Source organism: Neoarius graeffei, chromosome 3 (assembly GCF_027579695.1).
Source record: "Neoarius graeffei isolate fNeoGra1 chromosome 3, fNeoGra1.pri, whole genome shotgun sequence".
NCBI classification, from domain to species: Eukaryota; Metazoa; Chordata; class Actinopteri; order Siluriformes; family Ariidae; genus Neoarius; species Neoarius graeffei.
The window spans coordinates 34,360,507-34,387,783 of NC_083571.1; the positions used below are offsets into that span (position 1 = coordinate 34,360,507).

The 27,277-nt window shown below is 41.4% G+C and overlaps 1 protein-coding gene across 5 annotated transcripts in view; it reads right to left on the bottom strand.

Annotated features, from left to right (window-relative positions):
* The window catches only part of fat1a (FAT atypical cadherin 1a), a 132,665-nt gene that overhangs the window by 68,162 nt on the left and 37,226 nt on the right, over nucleotides 1-27,277 (bottom strand). For all 5 annotated transcript variants that reach the window (XM_060916739.1, XM_060916740.1, XM_060916741.1 and 2 more), the window contains exons 4-5: nucleotides 9,899-9,960; nucleotides 654-983 (exon numbers count right to left, since the gene is read on the bottom strand). In XM_060916739.1, the coding sequence (XP_060772722.1) occupies nucleotides 654-983; nucleotides 9,899-9,960 (392 nt within the window). The remainder of the gene's footprint in view (nucleotides 1-653; nucleotides 984-9,898; nucleotides 9,961-27,277) is intronic.

Here is a 27,277-nt window from a genome sequence, read left to right on the forward strand (position 1 = left end):
TTGTCAGTTTCACAGATGGAAAAATTGCACTCCAGGTCTTGACACTTTTTCATTGATTTTACATGTTAATTAATTGGTTGGCTGTTGTTTTGTAAGTCTGTGTTTTCATCTTCATCGGAAATTCTTGTTTATCCATGTTCGCCACCTCTTCATTGCTAATGGATTTGAATGACACAAAACAATGGCTGCCAAACACAGCGTCAAGGACGTCAAAGCTTGGTTCCAAGCACCTGCTCAGATGTGACAGAAGTCATTGTGTAAACGATAGAGGGGGTGGGACTGATATCAGTGAGGACAGCGACACAAAGGAAGGTGCTCACCAACAAACCCTTGACCCCTGAACCCTCACTGGTATTAGGGTACGAAGTCACGGTAAAAATATCAAGTATTAATGATACCTGCAATACTCTTACGAAAGTGTGCTGCGATTTCATGTATGAAGATACTAATCATCATCAAATCATCATATTGTTCAGTTCTACATGGTACAGAAATAAATCACCCAGTATCAAATACTGTCAGGGATGTGCTGATCCAGTACCATGTACAGGTGAACCTACATCCCAATTTCCATCAGGTACAAACTCAACACTTACACTTTTGAATTCTCAGCCAAAATGATGGAAAGAAATTGACAGATGATAAGGTCTCACCGTAAGAATGTCGTATTCACCAGCTGAGGAGAACTTCTTAGACGATACAAGGCCCGTTTTGGGTTCAATAAAAAACTTTCCCTGCTCGTCGCCATCCTCGATGCTGTAGGAGATCTCAGCGTTGGCGCCGTGATCACGATCTGAAGCGATGACTCGATACACTGGCTCTCGACGCATTGAACGCTCCTTCTCCACCTTCTCCCTCTCTGGCAGCTTGATTTTGTAGACCTTTTCCATGAAGATGGGTCGGTTGTCATTCTCGTCTAACACCTGCACGATTACACGTACTGTGGTGGAGCGGGCTGGTACGCCCTGATCAGTCACCGTGATCTGTCAAGGAAGAACAAAGGGAAAGGTGAAAACTAGAAGTTGGGAGTCAACCAATGGACTTAAGGTATCCAACATCCCAATTTACAAATGGTCCGTTCATGGATCAAGACCTTGTTGTAGTGCATGGACTTATGTACTTTGGTGAAATTGGAGAACACCATACTTGGTGAACAGATCTGAGGGGAGAGGTCAGTCAAAAAACAGTTATCCGAAACACCCCATGAAAGGTACAAATGGAAATGTACCCTTGAGACACAATAGATTATAGATTTCAAAAGTTAGACTATATCCTGTCTACTCCCTAACTAAAGGTAAAAGGTACTCTTGACAAAGGTACACACATTGAAAGGTACAGTTCTCTTTTATTTAATTCTGCCCAAGTCTTCTTGGCGGTCTGGATTTTATTTCATACCTAAGTCGCCTCTACATGAATGGAACAGAGAGAACTGATGATATTCTGATGGTTCCATGATTACCCTTCACTGATTACTACACTTCATGCCCAGTTCTGTGACTTTGCTCACAGCCAATCCAGCACCGGGTAATTGGAAGACCCCTCAAGTCCCTGTCCATCGACAACTGAAGAAACATGAACAATTCTTGGTAATAGACTCAGACTTCTGGCCCTTAATGTGTAATTCTGCCAAAATGTTTTTTTTTTTTGGTACATTTGATCCCTCTCATGTCAAATAACCTCAAAACCCAGAAGACATCTGGTGTCAAATTGGACATTTCCAATTAGAGTGGAAACAAGATCATGGAGCAGCAAATTGAGAAAGTGAGCGACAGGACAATAATAGACTGTCTGCATGATGCCATCTCGAGAGGATCGGCCAATTGAAAAAGTTTGTTAAGCGTCCGTGGCCAGAATCGATCTGACATACACACAAAAAACCCTCCTCACATTCTCATCTTCTCTTGACGAAGCTTTCACTAATTCAACTGGCTGCCAAAATGGAAGCAATGCCCCTGGTGATTAGCTGTCAGATATTTTACAGAGACACACAGCCAAGTAGCAAGACCTCGAGGTAGGTGAGATAAAAAAGCTGTTATGCACTTCAGAGTATCGGAGTGACAGCTCCCTCCCTACTGCCTTGTCCTAGCGAGAGCATGTTAATCCCTAAGAGAAAATTTGTTACCGTCTCACAAAAAAAAAGAAAAAACCATGATACAAACTAATTGGTCTTGCTGATCACTGTTTTCTTAAAAATAAGAGATGCTCGTGGGCTGTTTCAGAGGTTCAGGGATTACTTGTTGAATCATTTATCCAACATTCACAAAGACACAATGTATAGTCAGTAACATAAACCAACTCCATTTGTACAAGAACACAAATGCATCCATCGTTCTGTGGATTTCAAATCGAAGTGCTTCAGTACACCGTAGATGTGTGTCAGAAACTTTTCCGGTGTTCGCTGACTTGGTGCATAATTAATCAAAGTTAAGGAGGAAAAAAAATATGTTATGTAGTATTGATTAATTGGATATGTAAGTACAAGGGAATGGTGAGACCGCCAGAGCGAGAAACTGAATAAAATCCCAGACAGCTGAGCATTGCAAAGCACTGAATTTAACAGGATGCAAAGTTACAAAAGTACTAAACTTTTTTTTTTTTTGGTCAGTATGAATAACCAACTGTAAACTTGGTGTAATTTTGTAACTCGACAGTATGTAACTCTATTACTTTTATTTTTTTTTGCAATGCTCGGCTATGTTGGATTTTATTATGTAAATTTTGGAGCGCAACCTTTTTTGCTGTACTCAGCACTTTAAAAAAAAAACGACAACAACAAAAGACTAAACAACCATCTGAAACTGTATTGGTGCACCAATGTAAACTGTTAGACATCGAGAGACGAGATTCTTATCTCTAGCCGCTTTATCCTGTTCTACAGGGTCGCAGGCAAGCTGGAGCCTATCCCAGCTGACTACGTGCGAAAGGTAGTCCGGCTAACGCAGGGGTCGGGAACCTTTTTGGCTGACTGAGCCATAAATGCCCATTTTTAAAAAATAAAATTTCCGTGAGAGCCATACCATTAAAAAAATGAATACAATTAAATGTAGGCCTATGTATTTTTAAAAAGACCAAACAATTTTAGAGTGTACGAATGTATTATTTTTAATTACGTTTTTATATTGAAGCCAAGAAGGGGAAAAAAACCACTTCTCACCATTAATGAGACTTCTGGGACTGCATCGTTTTACTGATGGCTTTGTAATCTGGCTGATATGCGGTGAGGTTGAGCTTCATGCAGGCGTTGAGGCTTTCATCAGTTAGACGCGATCTTAGGTTGGTCTTGATGTGTTTTAGATGAGAGAAGGACTGCTCACATGTATACGTAGATCCGAACATGGTCAACACAGCAACGCTCACTCGCTGCAGTGTGTGGTATGTGACTGGAAGCGCGTTCCATGTTTTCACAATCAGTTCGTCATCCTTTTTTCTCTTCGCCATCTTCTTTGTTAGTTGTGCATGCAACAGGTAGCTAGCTGGAATTTTAAATAAAGCGGATGTAATTTTACCTCACACGACCCCGTAGGCACCTTATTGTCCAATAAAAATCGCGTTTTTTTTTTAATGTCTGACGTGTCGCCTGCTGGGATTGGCTGATCTGACGCACCCGTGAACTTCAGCGGTGAAAAAAAACCCAGATGGAATGGATTGCAAATACGTGATCATATTTTATATTTTGAAAGCTAATTTAACATTTAGATTTCAGGAAGTCATTTTTTAAACTTTGATAATATATGCCTAACAAAATTATTTTTGACCAACTGTTAACAAATGTCAGATTTGTCCGCGAGCCAGATGCAGTCACCAAAAGAGCCACATCTGGCTCGCGAGCCATAGGTTCCCGACCCCTGGGCTAACGCGACTTCAAAGCTCTGCGAGCATTTGGTCTGGCAAAGATATTAAGCCCAACCGTTTCCCAAAGCGCGTGGTTGACCCGCCTCCCTGAAATGCCTCAGTTTGCTACTGGTCGAAGCCAGAAAAGGCTGTGACGAAGCTTAAACCAATCACATCACTCTTTCCTCTGACGTATGTGATGCGACGGAAACTGCTTGAGTAACAGGAAGAAGATAAATACCTCCAGGGCTGCTCTTTGCTCCGTTTTCAATAAGAACTTCCCATTGAATGCTTTCAATACAGCATCTACCGCTGTGTCAAAGGCTTGCCGCTGCTCCATGTTCGTAATGTTTCTAGTGAATGAAGCGCTTCCGGCATAGATTCTGTAAACAATCTATGGCTTCCGGTCGCAGTTCTACTACGTCACTGCCTTGAACACACCTCTACCCAGGGCCGTTGGAGATGCTCAAAGTTGATTGGCTCCCGATTTTTCGGGAGCTTGGAAGAGCTGGAGATAGCTTGCCTTGCCAGACTAAGCTCGCAACAGGCCCTCGTGTTACGTCACACTTAGGATGGGCGGGCCCAGGCTAGGCGAAAGGCGGGGTACACCCTGGACAAGTCGCCAGGTCATCACAGGGCTGACACATAGACACAGACAACCATTCACACTCACATTCACACCTACGGTCAATTTAGAGTCACCAGTTAACCTAACCTGCATGTCTTTGGACTGTGGGGGAAACCGGAGCACCCGGAGGAAACCCACGGGGAGAGCATGCAAACTCCGCACAGAAAGGCCCTCGTCGGCCATGGGGCTCGAACCCGGACCTCCTTCCTGTGAGGCGACAGCGCTAACCACTACACCACTGTGCCGCCCAAATAACTGAGTAAAAATATTTAATTAATGTTTTTGGAATTTTTTTCTCCATGTACTGAAATGGTTCATGTAAATCCTTTGGACTTTACTCACAAATCTGTTAAAGCGGCTTTATGTGGAGGGACAACGTGCAGATCGGTTTCTGAAATGAACTGTTTGGTCTGAGATAATGGCAGACCTGGGTGTAAACAGTCTGCAGAAACAGAAACACACCTTTTCTTGTTAATAAAGCATCTCAGGGAGGTAATGAACCCCTGGAGCAGTTCCGGTTGAAAAAAAAATATATAGAGAAGTGGAAGTCCAAACATGGCCGTTTTAGTGTGTGTAAGTAACTCTTCCATCAGGCTCGTCACACGCCATTTGGCTCGGAAGGCGATTAACGCTGTAATGAGTTGCCTTCTTCCAAATCCGTTGTTTTCCAAGCTGCTTCCGTGAACACGATTAATTAATCTGGTTAGTTCCAACAATATTAATTAACTGAGTTACTTCTAACCATCTCTGTGTGTGTGAGTGTACGGTAGTTCACTGCCTAAGTCAGTCCCGTTTCTTTATGGAAATGCAGCTCCAGATCCGTAATTACAGCAAGATAGAACATCAATTATATGAAAACAAATTTCAGAATGCAGACTCGCTCCAATTAGTCCGACACTGGAGGAGGATGAGGGCGGATGGCAGAACTGATTATTACAGAGACGTGTGTATGAGTATGAGACACCGTGTAGAGACAAAACATCCTGATATCACCGCCAGATCTGACCCAGAAAATACAGCACTTAGAGGAAAAAAAGATTTGTCTGATAAAACAGATCTTGTCAACACAGGTCTCATCCAAGCAGCCAGGAATGCACAAATCTTTTCCAAGAAGTTAACTGATGAGTCAGATCTGGGAAACACTAAAACAGCACGATCAAACTGGAACGTTGTGAGGAGAGCCGAGAATCGGTCATAAAAAATATACTGTCATGTTTCCTTCTCCTCACAGACGGCTTTTTTAAGCTGCCTTAATTTAGTCATCGCCATTTCCCATCTGCTGCCTAAATGCACTACAGTATGACAGCTCCCAGTGTGGGAGGGTCCTTTTTAATCAAATTTTTCACTAGTGATGTTCCAGGTGGTCAGAATGAAAATTACTGTTATTATTATTATTATGCACTAAAACCAGAAAAAAAGGCCATTAAAGGGTTTGGTTATTACAGACTAGAAAATGTGTTAATTTGATAATTATGTATCATTGGCTTGTTTTTGTTACCTTATAATCATTTGAACAAGTATTAATTGTTTGTATTTTTTAAACACGTAATTGGTGCCTCTTTTACCATCTGACAGTCATCATCATCATCACCATTGCCATCATCATCGCCTTGCTCAGGTGTGTTTCTTCTGAATCTCATCAAACATCAAAAATCAACCTACACCAATTAATACACAGGTTAAGGATGAGTGATTTGAACATATAATCAGTATCACGATGCACGATATTGTAATCACTGTAAGAATTCGCTCATATTCAACAATCCATACAGAACCTGTTCGTTTTCAGTGTTTGATTTCTGGAGATCAGGAGACCATTTGTGATGTGACATGACATGAAGTGAAGTGGGCAGGGCTATCGATGAGCGACGAAGTTGAGTGAAATTTAAATCTATGCAAGTGAAATGCAAATTGTAATGGGAAAATAGTAATACTCTTTTCTGTCAGTCAGATTATTTGACTCAGCTCACTGATAAGAGTCAACTCTTTCAGATCCCAAATGACTCTTTTTTTTTGTTTGTTTGTTTTTTTGTTCAAACCCAGACAACCACCGTTTGAGATGTTTTGTCGAAATAAATGATGATGTAGGGCAAGGGTTCTCAACCTTTTCTGCTTTGAGGCCCACCTATTCATACTTGTAACGAGTCGGGGCCCATTAAAAAAGATCCCCAATGATTTTGGCTCATCTATTCTACTGGAATCTAATAACCTATTGTAAAGTGAATGAATGGGATGCAACATCGCTCCCTGTTAGAGATGGGAGCCCAGGAATTAAATAAATGGAATAAAAACAAACTGTTTTTAATTGTAGGTATTGTATTTAAAACTGTATGGATGTGCCAGAAGCCAGTATAAAACCATGCATGCAGGGCATTCTCAGCCAAAAGGGATTAATGATCCAAAAGTGGAGTCTGATCGATTAACACGGGAACTTATTGCCATGTTCAGCAAACAAGCAAGTTATTAAAACCAAGAAGTACACTCAAAAGAATTGGATATAGAAACCACTCAATGGGATAGATCGTTACACGCTAACAAAGAAGGATTTTTTCCTATGAGTTGGAAAATTATCCATCCGTTGAGTTCCCCGACATCTCAAACTACCTGGTGCTGCAGACATCATTCTACATGGACACACAGATGAAAACCTGGGTGGCACGGTGGTGTAGTGGTTAGTGCTGTCGCCTCACAGCAAGAAGGTCTGGGTTTGAGCCCCGTGGCCGGCGAGGGCCTTTCTGTGCGGAGTTTGCATGTTCTCCCCGTGTCCGCGTGGGTTTCCTCCGGGTGCTCCGGTTTCCCCCACAGTCCAAAGACATGCAGGTTAGGTTAACTGGTGACTCTAAATTGACCGTAAGTGCGAATGTGAGTGTGAATGGTTGTCTGTGTCTATGTGTCAGCCCTGTGATGACCTGGCGACTTGTCCAGGGTGTACCCCGCCTTTCGCCCATAGTCAGCTGGGATAGGCTCCAGCTTGCCTGCGACCCTGTAGAACAGGATAAAGCAGCTAGAGATAATGAGATGAGATCTGGGGATCAGGACACTACAATATAGCCGGTGGTAGACGGATCTAAGTGCAGGAAGAGTGTTTATTAGCAAGCATGATATTTACAAAACCAAATCGCAAAGGAGAATCATAAAGCAGAGTATTTAAACAGCATTATAAACATGGCTAGAAACAAATGTGATAGTGATAATGATACTTTGCAAAGTCTCCGTGAAAACAGCGTCCGTATCCGTGCATGCTGATTGCGCTCAAATCAGTATCAGGTGTTTCCCATAACGACCGGGTCCCAAGTGCGCGCACCACGTGTTCCGTGAGTGAGCATGGCCGCTCAAGCTGCGCCAGACTCAAGTGTGCAAAGGCGTGACAGTCAAGTGTTCGCCTGCTGTGTGACCACAACTTTTAGCTCATGTGTATATCGCCAAGCATCGTCACCAAAATGCCTCATTTTCACCGATAACCCGTCGCAAAGCATCGCGAGCTGTAGTGTGACCGTAGATTAATGAGGCGGATGTGACGTCAGCTGCAACCCAGTAATTGTACCCTACTACAAGTAAAAATTAGCTTCAACTTGAAAAAAAAAAAATCGTGGCTCACTAGATGGCGCGTCGCAGCCCATTATATAGGGGACACAAGGACACCAGGCACATGCTTCAGCACTCTGTCTAAACATGAACATGGCCCGAGAGGACAGCTGTGCTACTTGGACAGACGAAGATACGAAAGTTTTTAAACAATTAATTAAATACCAAATGTTATTGTGACCAAGATGAAGTGCTTCCTGAAGATGAATGGATTCATGCTAGCAAACAGAAAAAAGTAGTTTCCAAAACGTGATGCCAAAATAGGAAAAAAATGACTCGCAATAAAATTCTAAATGACTCACATGAACTGATTCATGAAATCACATTTATAATCACGGAATTAAATAATTTTTCGGTTCATGGCCTTTTTCATCAACTTTTGTTTAGATGTGCTGTTTCCACGCTGTTCTTCCGTCTCTTTAAGTGTGCAGAGTGTTACTGCCCCTCCCCCCCCACACACACAGTCCTGAATGACCTTTCAAGCATCTACGCCGCCCCCAATTTTTCCGCACCCTGGAGGGACGGACATCAATAAAGGACTTCCTGATGTTGAACCCAAACCAAACACTAAACACTGAGCAGGGTCGCACTGATATAACCACACTGACCACCAGAGGAGAGAGAGAGAGAGAGAGAGAGAGAGAGAGAGAGAAAACTGTAAGGAGGTACAACATTAGCTCCATTAGTCTGTTGTACTTTTCCATTACTTGGAGAGATAGACTGAAACATAGAGCCGAAGAGAGAGATAAAAAGAGAAAGAGAGGCAGAGAAACGTAACTAAAAAGCCAGAGGGGATGGATAGAGAGAGAAAAAGAGTTAGCAAGATAGAGGAGAATGATAGAAAAAGAAATATACATAAAAATGTGGAAATAGGGAAGGAAAAGAAAAACAGCAAAGAAAGAAAGAAAGAAAGAAAGAAAGAAAGAAAGAAAGAAAGAAAGAAAGAAAGAAAGAAGAGATTTTTAGTCCATCATTGAGTGAGACATCAAACCAAAACCACACACACGCACGCACACACAAATGCCACATCACTAACAGTCACTCTGAGAGAGAGACGGAGAGAAAAAGAGAAAAAGACAGCGAGAGACAGAAAGAGATGGAGAGAAAGAATGAGAGAGAGAAAAAGATAGATAGATAGATAGATAGATAGATAGATAGATAGATAGATAGATAGATAGATAGATAGATAGATAGATAGATAGATAGATAGATAGATAGATAGAAATAACTCAATTAAATAGCCACAAGTTTAGACAGCGGCTGGTGGCTGATTGATATTTCCTGTTCTGGCCTGCCTGATCCGAGTTGGAACACTGAGAGAGAACAAAGAACCACACACACACACACACACACACACACACACACACACACACACACACACGTGTGCACAAACACACATGTGGCTGATATTTGAATCCCTAACAGAAGCACTTTGGGAAGTTGGTATGAGAGGTGGGAAATGGAATCTTTCTCTCTCTCTCTCTCTGTCTCTCTCTCTCTTTTGTGGCTCCAGACAAAACCTCATTCAGTCCCTGCAGCGGGAATCTACACACACACACACTCACACACACACACACACACACACACACGTATGTGAAGTAATACCTGCGCGCGAGTCACCAGTGAAATACCATGTGACTGACCACAGAGGGAGAGAAAACTCGAAAGGGAAGAGAGAAAGAAAAGGAAAATCAGGAAGAAAAGAAATACAACAATGAAGAGATGAAAGAAAACAACAAACAGATAAAAAGCAGAAAGATAAAAGACAAGAAAGAAAGAAAGAACAAACTGACTGACTGTTAAAATGGTGGCAGAAGTTGATTGGTGGATTTTTTAAAAAGGGGGCGGAGTTACCTCGAGGATGTGCTCATCCTGTTGCTCTCTGTCCAGTTTGCGAGACGTGGTAGTGACGAGACCTGTGGAAAAACACAGCCAAAATGAGCTAATCAACCTAAAAGACATCATTAGCATGAACTCTGACAATTTTTTTTCCATCAGTTTTTGTTCTTGTGAATTTTTTTTTCTTTTAAATTCAAACAGTAATACAAGAAACTCTAAATGCACTGTGGATAGTTATTTAGCTTCAGCTAACATCAGCTCATTTCATCCATCACTTATACTAAGAACTAACCAAGCTAGCAAGCTATTTAGCAATAGGGAGGGAAAGTAATTTCATCACCCCCTACTGGATGCGTTCCAACCTGGCAAAATGAATGGGAATACCTTTTCAAAAAATTACATTTCGGGTTACACTTCAAAGTTAAGACAATGGCTTCCATATGTTGTGCATGTCGGGCAGCTCTATTGAGCCTGGTGATCATACTTTATTTTTTCCACCGATTTGAAATGTTTTGAATGTTTTTTAATAAGCTGATCAAAGACTACACGGACCCGACGTCGTGTATGTGACGTCACCGCAAGTCTAGCGCCTTTCCAAATCTGTAGCAGGTAGCGGCCGGCGAGTAGCCTACATCAACATGCCGATTTATATAGACCCCTTTCACATGACGTCACCACGCCGCAAGATTTTGTTAGGCGCCATATTGGAAGACCAAGTACATGCACTCACAATATAAAACAAAGTACGAGCGAGAGTAAAGTGACACGATGGATGATAATTCGGGTTATGTGAGTACATTACCAGCTGCAGAAAGGGCACGGTATGTGGAGAAACTGGCTGTGATTGATGGGTTTGACCCATATGATAAGACTCAGAAAAAATTATGTGAATCCAAGCACACAGTTTAACGCAAAAGTTCGTTTACTATATCCCGACCTTGTCATCTGTCAGATTTATGTTAATGGACCGGGTAAGCTGGTAAATAATATATTTTTTTTTCTTTACCAAATTCTAACAGAAAACGAGAGCGCCCGAAAGGGAAAACCGAGCCGAGCCGCCTCACGGCTGTAATGCAAATTGCTTTCCTCCTCGGTATACAAGTGCACTTCCATGGCAGGGAAAAAGAAACTACATTTTGCCACCTATGTAGTCCCCTATTTAAACAAATAGGAGTCATTCAGGATTCAGCCATGTTTAGCTCCGTGTTTTTACTCGACCAAAGTTATACAGTATTATGAGCTTTAAATTGCATAAATAAAACCATTTGGTGAAACTTTGAAGAAGAGATTGTACTGGTTTAAAGTTTTTACCTAACGTTTTCATGTCGACTCCAATTAATACACTAGTAGAATCGATGACTAGTTTAGTAGGCCAAAACTTTTTTCAATTTTTGACTGTACCAGCCTGAAAAAACTTGCGACAGTCAAATGGAAAAAAAGCAAGCTGGTCATGTTGTACTGGACTAATCTATGACTGATGAGTATAGTAAGTGATACTAGTACTGATACAATAAAACAGACGACTGTAATCTGGTAGGCAGCACGATTTATATTATTTCTCCGTGTCAGATACATAAGGAGGACCGGACACCAATTCTGCCATCTGTTTGCTACCCAGACATTGTAAACTATTTGTTGTTTACACCCAGTGCCTACACTGCTGATGACTTGAAAGCCTACAAAGGGCTACAGGCTTACAATTATGTTGTTAGTGGCTTGGTTCGTGATATTACAGCTGTTATTAAGAATAACCTACACATAGTTATGGCCAAGGTAATCTTATTGATATTTATCTTTTAATAATATATATTTTCAGTTGAAAAATTAATACTTTTTGTTACTATTAAGGTATCCATAATTTAGGTTAATTTATCCAAATTATACATATGTATTTATGATATATGCCTACACAACAACTATGCTTTATTTATATAATAGGAGGGACAGCAAGCCCCAAACCATCCTAAATTATTATTATTATTATTAAATTGTAGAAGTCTGGGAGGCTTGCTCCTTATACAGTTATCAACTTGAGGCCAATTTAGCATGTTTTAAATCTGAATTTCTTGCGTTTGCTTACCTCAAAGTGTCCACAGATCATGCACAGACTTATCCATTATATCCACAGTTTTTTGCCAAGTCTCACACAGGTTTCTTTCAAGTCTACTGTTGGGCCAATAAATCATAAATAAAACAGCTCAGATTTGTTTGTTTAAGTCGTTTGCCACTCCACTTTATTCTCGTGGGTTCACATACCGCTGCCGTTATCACGAGTTTGTTGGTCTTCCAAAATGGCGCAGGGTCTGTTTACTTCCGGTTTCGGGTGACGTCAGTGAAAGGGGTCTATAGTGTGGTTGGCGGAGTATTTCTATACCAATAAGAAATGCATCCCTCGTGGGGATAACCATTACAGATCAGGGCATGTAGTCAACTGCCGCTATTCACAGGGAGAGCTGTCAGCACTCGTAAGGGCTAGTATGAAGAACAAAACTTATCAAGCCTACTGCTGACGTAATATGAGCGACTCTGACTAGACAGTTTGGTTGTAGTCCGTTTCTGACAGGTTGGGCGCAATTTCGATCTTTTAAAAGACAGCGAAATTTCACCCGATACTTTCACAGTTAGTAGATAATCCCAACATATACACTACCGTTCAAAAGTTTGGGGTCACTTTGAAATGTCCTTATTTTTGAAAGAAAAGCACTGTTCTTTTCAATGAAGGTCACTTTAAACTAATCAGAAATCCACTCTATACATTGCTAATGTGGTAAATGGCTATTCTAGCTGCAAATGTCTGGTTTTTGGTGCAATATCTCCATAGGTGTATAGAGGCCCATTTCCAGCAACTCTCACTCCAGTGTTCTAATGGTACAATGTGTTTGCTCATTGCCTCAGAAGGCTAATGGATGATTAGAAAACCCTTGTACAATCATGTTAGCACAGCTGAAAACAGTTGAGCTCTTTAGAGAAGCTATAAAACTGACCTTCCTTTGAGCAGATTGAGTTTCTGGAGCATCACATTTGTGGGGTCGATTAAATGCTCAAAATGGCCAGAAAAATGTCTTGACTATATTTTCTATTCATTTTACAACTTATGGCGGGAAATAAAAGTGTGACTTTTCATGGAAAACACAAAATTGTCTGGGTGACCCCAAACTTTTGAACGGTAGTGTACAACATATTTTTTGGGGGTGTACAAGTTCCACGTCATAACTTCGTGGGATTTTTTTAAAAATCGGGTCTATGGGATTTTCAGTAGTATGGCTCTCGGCTTAGGAACACTACCACTAGGATCGCTGTGTTTCACTTTCCCTCCCTATTTATGAATGAAGAACACTTCGATGTAGCAACAGCAAGCTAGTTTATTTCAGCAAACATTGATTTCAATCAGAATTTGCTTAATTGGTAAGAAAAAAACATCCTGCTTCATAATGAAATCTTAGCAGAGTAATTATATTTTTTGTCACTATAGCTAACAGCCAGACGTAAGGAAGCAGACAGTATGGCACGGCTGTTGAGCTTCTGGCCATGCAGATGTGTGAAACACTGCGAGCGCACGTGCGTGTGTGTGTGTATGTGTCTGTGTGTGTGCGCCACAGAGAGGTCAAGAAAGGCCTTGAATCTGGACTGCGCTTTAAGACGTTCTAGCTAGCACACACCCACGCCTTAAAATAATCTCCTGAACCACACACACACACACCTAAACACCCTGTAGTTTGCTAGCATGGCCTCTGCCAACACCTTTTGAAGCCCCGTTTGACTACGCCAGAGCTGTTTTAACTGCTGTGTGATTGACTGAGAGAGAGAGAGAGAGAGAGAGAGAGAGATAGAGTGACAGACAGATAGACAGACAGACAGAGAAAGTAAAGAGAGAGAGAGAACGAGAAAGAGAGCAATAGAGAAAGAGAGAGAAAGAGAGGCACATACAGTGAGAAAGACAGGAAGAGAGAGATAGACAGAAAGAGAGACAGACAGAGAAAATGTTTTCCAGCTTGTCTCTCTTGTGCGTAGCGTGGCGTTCTCGGTAATTGCAGGATAGAGAAGGCTGAGCGCCACCGCGCTGTCTGATTAGCGCCGAAAAAACATTTTGGAAACCCAAAATCTCGGGCCTGTCTGTCTCAATATCTCTCTCTCTTTCTCTTTTTTACACACACACACACACACACACACACACACACACACACACACACACACACAGCAAACCCCAGGAATAGCCTAGCCACAGCCCGCCCCTTACCATTAAAAATAACATAGATAGACTCTCTCTCTCTCTTTCCAAAAATGGTGGACAAAACGGGTGGCACGTCAACTTCTTTCTTTCTTTCTTTCTTTCTTTCTTTCTTTCTTTCTTTCTTTCTTTAATTTCTTCAGCAAAATATTGTGATAGTGTCCGGCGATAGTGTCACAGACAGAAAGTTATAAACAAACTTGCCATGTTTGTGCATTTAACACACGATCACAACCTCTGAACGCTGTTGCTAGGCAACTGCTAAGTACAGACGCTAAGCATAAGCTAGGTCAAACTTGCTCCAGGTAGCATACTGTCCTTAAATCTTTTTCTGGACGACATAAAGACAAAAAAATAACACAGAAACATCCGGACCGTCAACGTTTACCTCAGATGTGTTGCTCAATTAGTAAGAAAATGCTCTAAAATTACACTGGAACTATCTTTAGCATTCAATGCTAACACATTTTCCTTATTGAGAAATTTCATTGAAAAACAATCATGGACACGATAAATAGATAAATAAATAAGTAAATCAATAAAGTGAGCTGTTTATAGAAGGACGGTTTTCATAAATGTGGCAAAAACTCTGTTTTCAGTTGATTTTATGTGGGAAGAGCTAACACTAGCTAGCTAACCAGCTCTAGTTATTTGGATTTCTTCCTTAATAACTCTTAGTTATGAATAACTACCAGTGCCTCTGTATTTTTATCGCAAAAAAAGCTCTTTGTTTACTGGTTAATATTTTAAAGTTAGCAAAATGTGTAGGATTACTTGACACATTTAAAAAGGCTTGTCTTCCACGGTTAACACACACACACACACACCTTGAACAGCTTCTCTCTCTCACACACACACACACACACACACACACACAAACGCAAATCACATTTTGAGGAGTGATAAAAATGAGACAGATGATGATGGAGAAGTTTGGAAATGCTTTTTTCGGCTAATCAAGCTGTGCACTATAATTATAGCAGTGGTAGACTGTGTCTTTCAAAGCTGAGGTGTTCTTCAGCCTTTGGCAGGGTTTTCACACAAACCCGGGCCTCGAGAGACGCCCCAGAACTCCGAACCACAATCCATTTCTTCCTACCAAAAAATAGCCTCGTCCTCTGGTGTGGGCCAGAGATAATTACAGCTTTCTCTCTGTAATGGAAAGAAAAACAAAAAAGACTCAGAGGGAAGAAAGAAAAGAGAAGATATTCTCAACTGGGAGAGGAATAAGAGAGAGAGAGAGAGAGAGAGAGAGAGAGAGAGTTGCTATCAGTCAGGCTGGCACTTTGTTAGCAGTTAGCATCCCCTCAGCGGTTTGAAAGCTAAAATCATACAAAAACGGGGCGCGTTCATCATTAGTTCAATCTGAATTAGCAAACATAATGTTGACAACCTAACCATGCTAGCTTGCTAATACACTGGCTTAATTCACTAAAACCAGCTAGTTAAGCAACAACCTAGCAAATACCATCAGTCTGGTTGTCTTACTCAACTGCTAGCTAACACAAGCGGCCATTTTCATTTGGGGAATCAGCTTGCTATTTTAAAGCAATATACCGGTACACACATTTCCTTCATTTGTGGTGTATGTTTAAATATCGAGCTACGTTATGTTGTGGCTAGCACTTCTTAGATTGCGAAAGTAATTTAAAAAAAATCACTTCTCAACTTCGCTAAATCTTTTCCAAGTAAAAAAAAACAAACAAACAACAACAACAACAATTATCTGCTCACACATTTCCTCATATGGTGTTTTATTTATACTATATCTGGCTATCTTGCTAAAATAAAACATCACCTTCACATTTGCTAAATGTGTTATATTTTTACTATAATATCCGGCTGTGCAGTATCTTGTGACTAACATGGGCCAGGGCTTTGAACCGGTTCAAGGAACGAAAACGAAAACCGGGAACTTTTTCTATTTCACATGGAACAGAAATGAAACCAGAAACTTTATTATTTTTTTATGTTCCGGAACAGAAACGCTTATTAAAAATAATGGTAACCGGTTAATACCGGTTTTTATTTCGTTCCTCAAAGTTTCCGTAGCCTACAAATAAAAAAGTCATTCTTCTCCTGCGCAAGTTTCTATGACCCGCTGGGGTTCACTTCCTGTGTGACGTTCACTGACTGAATGGAGAGAGTGGGAGGGTGGACTACTATCACGTCTCCACATCTTAAATAAGAGGTAAATATTGCAGTCTATCGTTATTCAAAAACGTCAATTTCAAACACGATATCAATATATTTGTCCACATTAATGAGAGGCTCGCGAACATTAAATGACGTTAACCTCTGTTAGCCTATCAATGCATAGGGCCTGACTAGCCTTTGGTAACACACTAAACGAATTATCTTTCATTTTTGGCACTTTTTCTGTTTGTGTAGATGGGAAGACATACTGAGAATCCAAATCGCCAACATTTGAAATAATAATTGTTTTGAATTATTTCTTGCCTTATTTAATGAAGGTTGTAATAGAATTAGCCTACATTTGGCTTAAGCTGGATGAGACAGAGACATAATTTTATGGCCATTTGCTAAACAGCTGACAGGGAACGTAATTAACCGTTCCGGGAACGAAATTTTTTTGTTCTAACCGGTTCGGGAACGTCTATTTAATGGTGGAACCCAAAACCGGAAACGTTAAAATTCCGTTTCTGTTCAGAACGAACCAATAGGAAAAAAATTCTGGTTCAAAGCCCTGACATGGGCTAGCTAAAAATATCTCTTTTGTAGTACCCTTTTCTGGCAATGTTGCTAGCTCGCTAACACACAGCTTTCTGTTGTTCTTTTTTTTTTTCATTCAGCAAAATCAGTCCAACTAGCTAACTTTGCCACGTGGTTGTGAAAAAACATTTTTATATGCTGTGTGTGTGTGTGTCTGTCTGTCTGTCTTGTTGTCCTGTGGCTTCTTGGCCTGTGGTTAATGCCCGCTACCTGGCTAACAACGCTAGTGTTCCATCCAAGTCTATTCTGTTTTAGTTTGCTAAATCTGTTCAAAATGACTAGCTTGCTACCAAATTCCATCAGCCTACACGTTTCCGTGCGTGCGTGTGTGTGTGTGCATCACAGCACTGTGGCTTCTTGTCTTTTGCAGTAGAAGTGTGCAGCCCATGGCAAAACACCTCTCTACGTAAACGAGAATACGTTTAACCTCCGACACACTCGGAGCTCTCGCTTCTAATTGTAGCGCCGACCCACTGACGAGACGTCTCGGGGGAAATTACAAAAGACAGCGAGCGAGAGAAAGAGCAAAATAATGAGCTGGGAAATAGGGTTGGTGAAAGAACGACCAATTAGCGCAAGGATAAAAGGCAGCACTGTGTCGTTTGCTGAATGTACAACAATTTGTTTTCGACAACGTTATTTACTTTCTCTCACATGCCTTGGCTATGCTAATGCTAGCTCACAAAGGAGCATTAAGAGAACCACTAGTTAGCTTCAGTCACTTAGCTAGCTATGTTAATGCATAGACATCCTATTATTACGTAGACGGAGCGTTGGCTGTTCTGACGCGAGAAATACGGTCGCCATCTTGGAGTGGTGAGATAAGCGCGAGATACTCATATATATCAAAGTAACGTCTATTACTGCACCATACTACACGACTGAAGAAGAAGACAAGAGACAAGATGCCAGGTTGGTGCTCAGTGTACTCCTGCTCAAACGAGCGAACCATTTCAAACAGAAGCAGGGGGATTACTTTTCACAAGTAAGATTTAGCATTACCGTACTATTTGTTGTTTTTTTTAAATAGTACATTACCAGAGCTGAGAAGGAGCTAAGAGACTTAAATCGTCATCAGGTAGCACTAGTCTAATACATAAGAGTATGACAATAATAGACATGAATGAAATTAAATATGATAAAGTCGAAATAAATGATGAAGAAATTATGATGATTGTGAACGCCAACGGGTATAAATGTACAGTCTAGACTGTGTTAGGGGTAGGGCTGTTAACCTACGTTAACCTGTCAAATTTTTCTCGGTTTCAAAAAAAAAAGTTTGTCGGTTAAAGTAACCTGTAAATAACAGTAGAGGAAATGCTACAAGATTACACTTCGCCATCTCATTCCATGATCTTTTCGAGAGAAGTGAGCAAACAAATTGTTCCTCATACACAACTATTTATAACATACCAAACAAAGTGCCCCACTCAACCTGAATACATCAGCTTTGCTGAAGGGGGTGTCAGATTGTGTTAAAAGATGTAAAAGGCTCTTATAAATTCACTGACTAGATTAATTTCCCCTTTGATATGTTCTTAACAATCTATTTAAAGAAAACATACACACATTTGAATCATTATAATGGATTTAGATTGTTAAAACCGCATTTTATTTAAAAAAGTGTCCCACTTTACCTGAATTTACCCTATCTATTGCAACAGGTTGGTGGTTGTAGCCGATAGAAAAACGTTAAGCTGTTTATATCTAATGTATTTAGTATTCACACATTTTTTGTAGGATATTAATCACCGTTTCCTCAACTTCAACAATCCCCGACGTCTGTTCACTTAAAGGAACAGTCCACCGCACTTCCATAATGAAATATGCTCTTATCTGAATTGAGACGAGCTGCTCCGTACCTCTCCGAGCTTTGCGCGACCTCCCAGTCAGTCAGACGCAGTCAGACGCGCTGTCACTCCTGTTAGCAATGTAGCTAGGCTCAGTATGGCCAATGGTATTTTTTGGGGCTGTAGTTAGATGCGACCAAACTCTTCCACGTTTTTCCTGTTTACATAGGTTTATATGACCAGTGATATGAAACAAGTTCAGTTACACAAATTGAAACGTAGCGATTTTCTATGCTATGGAAAGTGCGCACTATAATGACAGGCGTACTAACACCTTCTGCGCGCTTCGGCAGCGCATTGATATCTGAGGTCCGTATCAATGCGCTGCCGAAGCGCGCAGAAGGTGTTAGTACGCCTATCATTATAGTGCGGACTTTCCATAGCATAGAAAATCGCTACGTTTCAATTTGTGTAACTGAACTTGTTTCATATCACTGGTCATATAAACCTATGTAAACAGGAAAAACGCGGAAGAGTTTGGTCGCATCTAACTACAGCCCCAAAAAATACCATTGGCCATACTGAGCCTAGCTACATTGCTAACAGGAGTGACAGCGCGTCTGACTGACTGGGAGGTTGCGCAAAGCTCGGAGAGGTACGGAGCAGCTCGTCTCAATTCAGATAAGAGCATATTTCATTATGGAAGTACGGTGGACTGTTCCTTTAATATCAGGATATTCTATTAACGCGAAGCCAACTATGAATAATAACCCCGCCGCTATCCTTTATCATAGCTACATGTATGACAAAAAAATGCGAGCCAGCGCTGCCAGCACATTACATAGACATCCTATTATTACGTAATAATAGGATGTCTATGGCGCATTACACTGAGTGCAGCGTATCACCACTCCAAGATGGCGGCCCCGCGTCTCGTCAGCGCTTTTAGAATTTACGTTGGATGCTCCGTCTACGTAATAATAGGATGTCTATGTGTTAATGTTACTGAACAGGTACGAAAGAATTTGATCCAGAACTGAGTGCAACTTTTAATCTCTCGCTCTCTCGTAAAAACTAGGGCTGTCAAAATAATGCATTAATTTCGATTAATTAATCACAGAAAAAATAATGTGTTTTTAAAAAATTAACTGATTAATCGCATTCTGTAGTGACCTTTGACCCAGTGGTGTTCTGGCCAAAAGTGACTGTAAAATGAAGGAGGCGGACAAGAATGCGCTTCTTGGTCCAGTGAATGGAACTTTACGTTTAAAAAACACCCAAATGGAACTGTTGACAGAAGCTTCATTCTCTGTAATTTCTGCATTAAGGAATTTTCATACCATAGGAGTTCGTCAAGTCTGAAATATCACCTCAAGGCAAAGCCTTTAGCACACCCCTTGATGCTAACGCGAGCAGCCAGCCTTGCCAAGCCACACTCAACCAGACATTCAGACGCAAACTTAGCAAGTCAACCTGTGACTGGCTAACTAACTCCCTTCCTAAATGAATTGCAATGGCCTGAAGACCAGTTTTGGTGATAGAGGACAGGGAGTTAGCAGAGGATTTACAGGTAGCATCTTCTGACACAACTTATAAGCCGCCATCGAGAAACACAATTGTGTCCAAAATCCAGCAGCTTTACAACACAGAAAAGAGAAGAGAAGAAGATGTAATGGCAGGAGCTGAATATATTGCGCTGACTGGGGATCACTGGACTTCAGTTAGCAATCACACTTACCTCTGTGTTACTGCACGAATAATAATAAAAGAGACGTCGAACTTTAAAATCTATAATGTTGATTCACGTTGACTTAGTCTGGTTAACACCAGACCATATCACAAGTGAAATATGGTCCGGAATCCGCCTATTGAATTTCTCGTAGGGGAGGTGTGGTTTACGATTGTCAATGGCCGTTTATTGGACGTTGCGAATGTCTATCATTTGGCGTATACGTAGCCCATGGCCAATCATGGCAGTTGTACCCGGTGACGTAGTTAGAGCGACGAAGAGGCGAAGAAGAGAAGGAAAGAGAAAGAGAAGGCAAAACAAAACTTTCGCTCTAAACTATTCAGAACAGTGTCTAAAGCTTGATCGAAAGTTTGGTTCGTATCGCTCGCCGCCATGTTAACCTCCTAAGACCCAAGCTGTTTTTTTTACATGCATTTTTTATTTCTTTTTGCTATTTGGGCTTATTAGAACCTGATTAGAATAAAAACTAAGCATCATCTTTGATAAGATGTACTTTTTGAGAAAAAGTATGTCCACATATGTGGATTCTTGTTCTGAATTTCTAAAAAGTGCTGTCCACGTATGTGACCGCTAGGCCCTAGGAGGTTAAATGTGATCCGTAAACAGTCCCAAATAAACTACAAGCTTCCGTTTGTCGAGTAGTACGCGTCACCGTCTTTCCACCCCTCCCCACTCTCTGATTGGCTCGCTAACTCAGGCGAGCCTTTAGACCATAGTTTCCATGCTGTCTTTTCAGATCGGAACGATTGTGCAAAGCAGCATGGGATTTCCCAGGCTAACGTTGACTTACTCATCCGCCAAAATTCATTTGAATTGAAATATTTTTAAATACTTTCACAGCAAAAATTGATGTATGCAATTAATTTAGATTAATTAATCACAGAGTATGTAATTAATTAGATAAATTTTTTAATCGCTTGACAGCCCTAGTAAAAACCAAAATTTGGGCCAAGAGAGATGCGAGGGAGGGAGTGATGTAGGATGAAGGAGAGAAAGAAGAAAAGAGAGAAGAAAACACGAATCACACCTTTCTGTCAGTCCTGCGTGCTGTGGTGTGTGCACCTGAAGGCGCGCCTTGGGCTGCGTGCACGCCGAGTGAGCTCCAGCACACGCGCCGTGAACAAGGCGTACCTGAACTCAATTAGAGAACTATGTGTTGAGCTATTTAAGGACTGCACTGATGCAAAGGTGATGCGAAGTATTACGCTACGTTAAGTGCGCATTACCGAGCCTTTCTTCCCATGTTCGTGTTTTCCTGGTTTCTAGTTCTCATTCTCTTTTTTCCTCCGACATACTGTTTGCCTGTATTCTCGTTTATTGACCTTGCCTGCCGATTTGGATTGTTTGCCTCTTGTGTTTTGTATATATATGCATATTTATTAAAACTGAACACTTCTGCACATACATCCGCCTCCATCGCGTACTTGACACTTTCTTTCTTTGGAATTTTTTTTGTTGTTTTGCTTTCTTTTGTTCTATTTGTCTATTTTCTCTCTTATTTTACATTTGTCCTTGTTTCTATATTTCTTACACTTCCTACTTTTTCTTTCTTGATCCCTTTCTTTTGCTCTACCTCTGTACTTTTATTTTTTCTCTCTTTCTTTCACATTTTGCATGATTTCTCTTTGTGTTCTTTTGCTTTCTTTTCCTCTATTTCTCTCTGCTCTGCTCTTTCCCTTTCTTATATTCTTCTTTTTTTCCTTCACTGTACTTGTTGCTTCCCCTTCCATCTTTTCCTTTATTCAACTCTTTCACTCTGTTTCTGTCATTTTCTTTCTTTCTTTTCCTTTGTTTTTAGTCCATTTGTGTGTGTGTGTGTGTGTGTGTGTGTGTGTGTGTGTGTGTGTGTGTGTGTGTCAGTCACTCTGCCAGGTGAGACTTTCTTTTCCGCCCCTTTATTTTTCTCTTTCTTCCTCTTTTGTGTGCTGCTGCAGCTGCCTGAGAGGCAGGAAGTGACCCAAAGGAAGTTGTTAAGCTCAGATATCTGTTCTTCCTTTGCTTTCTCCATCTTTCTCCTCTTTCTCTTTTCACTCCCTTTTCCATTTTTCAGCACTCAAAGTCGAGTCGGGTTGAAAGCCGAGAGCCAGGAGGCGAGTGGAGGCAGGATGTGTTTGGCATTCGGACAAAAAAAAAAAAAAGATGAACTTAAAGTTGGAAAGGTTAGATTTTGTGAGGTGAGGTCCTTTCCCTTGCTGCATTTTTGATTTTGTAAAAAAAACCAAACCTCTCTGTATATATCTGTAAATGTGTAAAATGATAAATAAAGCATGAAGTACATGTGCGAATGATTATGGAGAGATGTCACATGAGAAGCAGGCATGATGTTTTAAACTATAAGCCACAGATTTATGAGACTGAGAAAGGATTTGCGATTTACTGCATTTACGTAAAATGACTTTCGACAGGAAACGAGCTCCACAATCTTGGCTGGATTCTCCACCTCCTTGTAATATTCAGATCAGGCATCTGGGACCTTCACAACCACCTGGACTGCATGAGTAAACAAGTAAACAAGCATGGTATAAAAACCCACATACGGCCTCGCTCCAAATCACAGACTTTATTGTGCTTCTGCGTGAGAGTTCTGTATATTCCTCCTGAGTTCCTCTGTAGCGCTGCCAGTGCTCCTGTCTCTTTGTGTGAGCATGTAATTACCAAGCCTTGGCTGCTACGTCCTTAACCCTTCAAATCTTTATTTATGAAAAGTATATCTTCTTTACTGTTCGGAATAAAGCAATCAATCAAAAAAAAAAAAACCCTTTCAGTGCAGAGCAGACTGACGGACCAAAACCAGAGAACCTTCATGATCATGGTGTGAGGTTATGGACAAGATGCATGGATGAGAGGAGAGAAAAGAAGAGAAGAGAAAGTGTGGAGCAGATGGAAGCATGGGTAGGTGATGGACTGATGGAAGGACGGATGGGTGGATGAAGAGCTCTATATTCATCCTTGCTTCTTCTTGTTTTCTAGATGTCTAAATGGAATGAGGAAGAGAGAATACATAGATTGATGGATAGATGAAAAAGAGGAATATTAGAAGAAGGAAAAGAGAAGAATCTATGGAAAGGACATGGCTTATTCTACAGTGGGGCAAAAAAGTATTTAGTCAGTCACCAATTGTGCAAGTTCTCCCACTTAAAAAGATGAGAGGCCTGTAATTTTCATCATAGGTACACTTCAACTATGAGAGACAAAATGAGAAAAAAAAATCCAGAAAATCACATTGTCTGATTTTTAAAGAATTTATTTGCAAATTATGGTGGAAAATAAGTATTTGGTCAATAACAAAAGTTCATCTCAATCCTTTATATACCCTTTGTTGGCAATGACAGAGGTCAAACGTTTTCTGTAAGTCTTCACAAGGTTTTCACACACTGTTGCTGGTATTTTGGCCCATTCCTCCATGCAGATCTCCTCTAGAGCAGTGATGTTTTGGGGTTGTCGCTGGGCAACACGGACTTTCAACTCCCTCCAAAGATTTTCTATGGAGTTGAGATCTGGAGACTGGCCAGGCCACTCCAGGATCTTGAAATGCTTCTTACGAAGCCACTCCTTCGTTGCCCGGGCGGTGTGTTTGGGATCATTGTCATGCTGAAAGACCCAGCCACGTTTCATCTTCAATGCCCTTGCTGATGGAAGGAGGTTTTCACTCAAAATCTCACGATACATGGCCCCATTCATTCTTTCCTTTACACGGATCAGTCATCCTGGTCCCTTTGCAGAAAAACAGCCCCAAAGCATGATGTTTCCACCCCCATGCTTCACAGTAGGTATGGTGTTCTTTGGATGCAACTCAGCATTCTTTCTCTTCCAAACACGACAAGTTGAGTCTTTACCAAAAAGTTCTATGTTGGTTTCATCTGACCATATGACATTCTCCCAATCCTCTTCTGGATCATCCAAATGCTCTCTAGCAAACTACAGACGGGCCTGGACATGTATTGGCTTAAGCAGGGGGACACGTCTGGCACTGCAGGATTTGAGTCCCTGGCGGTGTAGTGTGTTACTGATGGTAGCCTTTGTTACTTTGGTCCCAACTCTCTGCAGGTCATTCACTAGGTCCCCCCGTGTGGTTCTGGGATTTTTGCTCACCGTTCTTGTGATCATTTTGACCCCACGGGGTGAGATCTTGCGTGGAGCCCCAGATCGAGGGAGATTATCAGTGGTCTTGTATGCCTTCCATTTTCTAATAATTGCTCCCACAGTTGATTTCTTCACACCAAGCTGCTTACCTATTGTAGATTCAGTCTTCCCAGCCTGGTGCAGGTCTACAATTTTGTTTCTGGTGTCCTTTGACAGCTCTTTGGTCTTGGCCATAGTGGAGTTTGAAGTGTGACTGTTTGAGGTTGTGGACAGGTGTCTTTTATACTGATAACGAGTTCAAATGGGGCGGCACGGTGGTGTAGTAGTTAGCGCTGTCGCCTCACAGCAAGAAGGTCCTGGGTTCGAGCCCCGTGGCCGGCGAGGGCCTTTCTGTGCGGAGTTTGCATGTTCTCCCCGTGTCCATGTGGGCTTCCTCCGGGTGCTCCGGTTTCCCCCACAGTCCAAAGACATGCAGGTTAGGTTAACTGGTAACTCTAAATTGACCGTAGGTGTGAATGTGAGTGTGAATGGTTGTCTGTGTCTATGTGTCAGCCCTGTGATGACCTGGCGACTTGTCCAGGGTGTACCCCGCCTTTCGCCCGTAGTCAGCTGGGATAGGCTCCAGCTTGCCTGCGACCCTGTAGAAGGATAAAGCGGCTAGAGATAATGAGAATGAGAACGAGTTCAAACAGGTGCCATTAATACAGGTAACGAGTGGAGGACAGAGGAGCCTCTTAAAGAAGAAGTTACAGGTCTGTGAGAGCCAGAAATCTTGCTTGTTTGTAGGTGACCAAATACTTATTTTACCGAGGAATTTACCAATTAATTCATTAAAAATCCTACAATGTGATTTCCTGGATTCTTCCCCCCATTCTGTCTCTCATAGTTGAAATGTACCTATGATGAAAATTACAGGCCTCTCTCATCTTTTTAAGTGGGAGAACTTGCACAATTGGTGGCTGACTAAATACTTTTTTGCCCCACTGTAATTCTTCTTGTTTTTGTTTATCAAATTACAAAAGAAGACGCAGCTGCTTTCTCTCATTTTTCAGTTTGTGACATGTGACCTCACAAATCTCAGGTAAAAGTGAAAATCAATCAGTTCACATCAAAGTCACGAAGTCTTCTCATATCAATCGGAGTATTGATTAGCGCGAGCAAGTGATTCTCATAATTCAGGGAACATTAGCATATGTCTGTTTTTAAAGTAATTTATCAACACAACTCAGATGTGTTGATAAATTACTTTAAAAACAGACACAATATGAATTATATTACAGTTTAGCTAGCTAGCATGTACTAGTTCAGTCTATATATAGGAAATGCAAACACTCAGAGAGCATGAAAATGACACAAAACTGTCAGGAACATCAATATTTACCTCAGATGTGTTGGTTAATTACTAATAAAAGACTCCAAAATGTGGAAAATTCCATGTAAGATTTAGCTAGCTAGTATGTAGCTCTTAAGACATATATGGACAAGGTAAAGGCATTCAGCGGAAATGACAGAAAACTGTTAGGAACATCAATATTTACCTCAGATGTGTTGGTTAATTACTAATAAAAGACTCCAAAATGTGGGAAATTCCATGTGAGATTTAGCTAACTAGCATGTAGCTGTTAAGACTTATACGAGGGTAAGTCAAAAAGTTCTAAGACAAATTGAAAAAAATCTTTATTTATGAAAATAACAAAGCTATTTCTCTACATATCCTCCATTTAAGTCTAAACACTTCTGCAAGCGGTGTTTCCATCAGAGAATTCCTTCTTTGTAGAGGTCTGGGGGATGTCTTTCACACCTTTTGAAATTATAACATCTGTCTTAGAACTTTTTGACTTACCCTCGTATATCTCATCTCATCTCATTATCTCTAGCCGCTTTATCCTGTTCTACAGGGTCGCAGGCAAGCTGGAGCCTATCCCAGCTGACTACGGGCAAAAGGCGGGGTACACCCTGGACAAGTTGCCAGGCCATCACAGGGCTGACACATAGACACAGACAACCATTCACACTCACATTCACAACTACGGTCAATTTAAGGCCAATTTATGCTGACAACCCAGTCCTCGCAGATGGCGTCGCAGATGGCGTCTGCGTAGCCCCCCACCTTCGCAGACGCTCTGCGCGCACCTCCCAAAAATTGTGACCACCGCAGAAGCCTCACAGACAGCGTCGCAGACAAGAGGGCTCTGATTGGTCCACTCTACATCCGCTGTACACGCACTTCCGCTTCCCTACTTTCCCGGTTTGGTTTGTTTTCACGACCGCCATTTTTAAAAACACAAGCGAAGATGGAGCAGCACGAAGAGCGGTTGATCGAGGAAGTGAGGAAGTACGTACATCTATACAACTCCAGTTCTAGTCATTATAAGTAACCGGAGGATAAACGCTCCACTAACCACACCCACCAACTACTCCTAGCGATTTCGCGACTTCGCGCCCCCTTGCGTTGTGGCGGTGAATAACATCGCGCACACCTATTACTCCCCGCTCAACGATAAATTACAACTGTCTGCAAAAAGCTATCTGCGAAAGCCTTGTCGCAAGAGCATGCAGAGGCCCTTAGAGTCACCAGTTAACCTAACCTGCATGTCTTTGGACTGTGGGGGAAACCGGAGCACCCGGAGGAAACCCACGCAGACACAAACAATATGGTTGGTCTTTCAAAATAGAGCTGTAACTGGTTTTTTGACATTGTAGATTTTGTCAGAAACCACATTAGCAAGTGTGAGACACTGAACAGCTTCCTCAAAGCTGACTGAGATGATGTAGCTGTTTAGTGCAATGCTAAAACAAAGGCTTTTGTT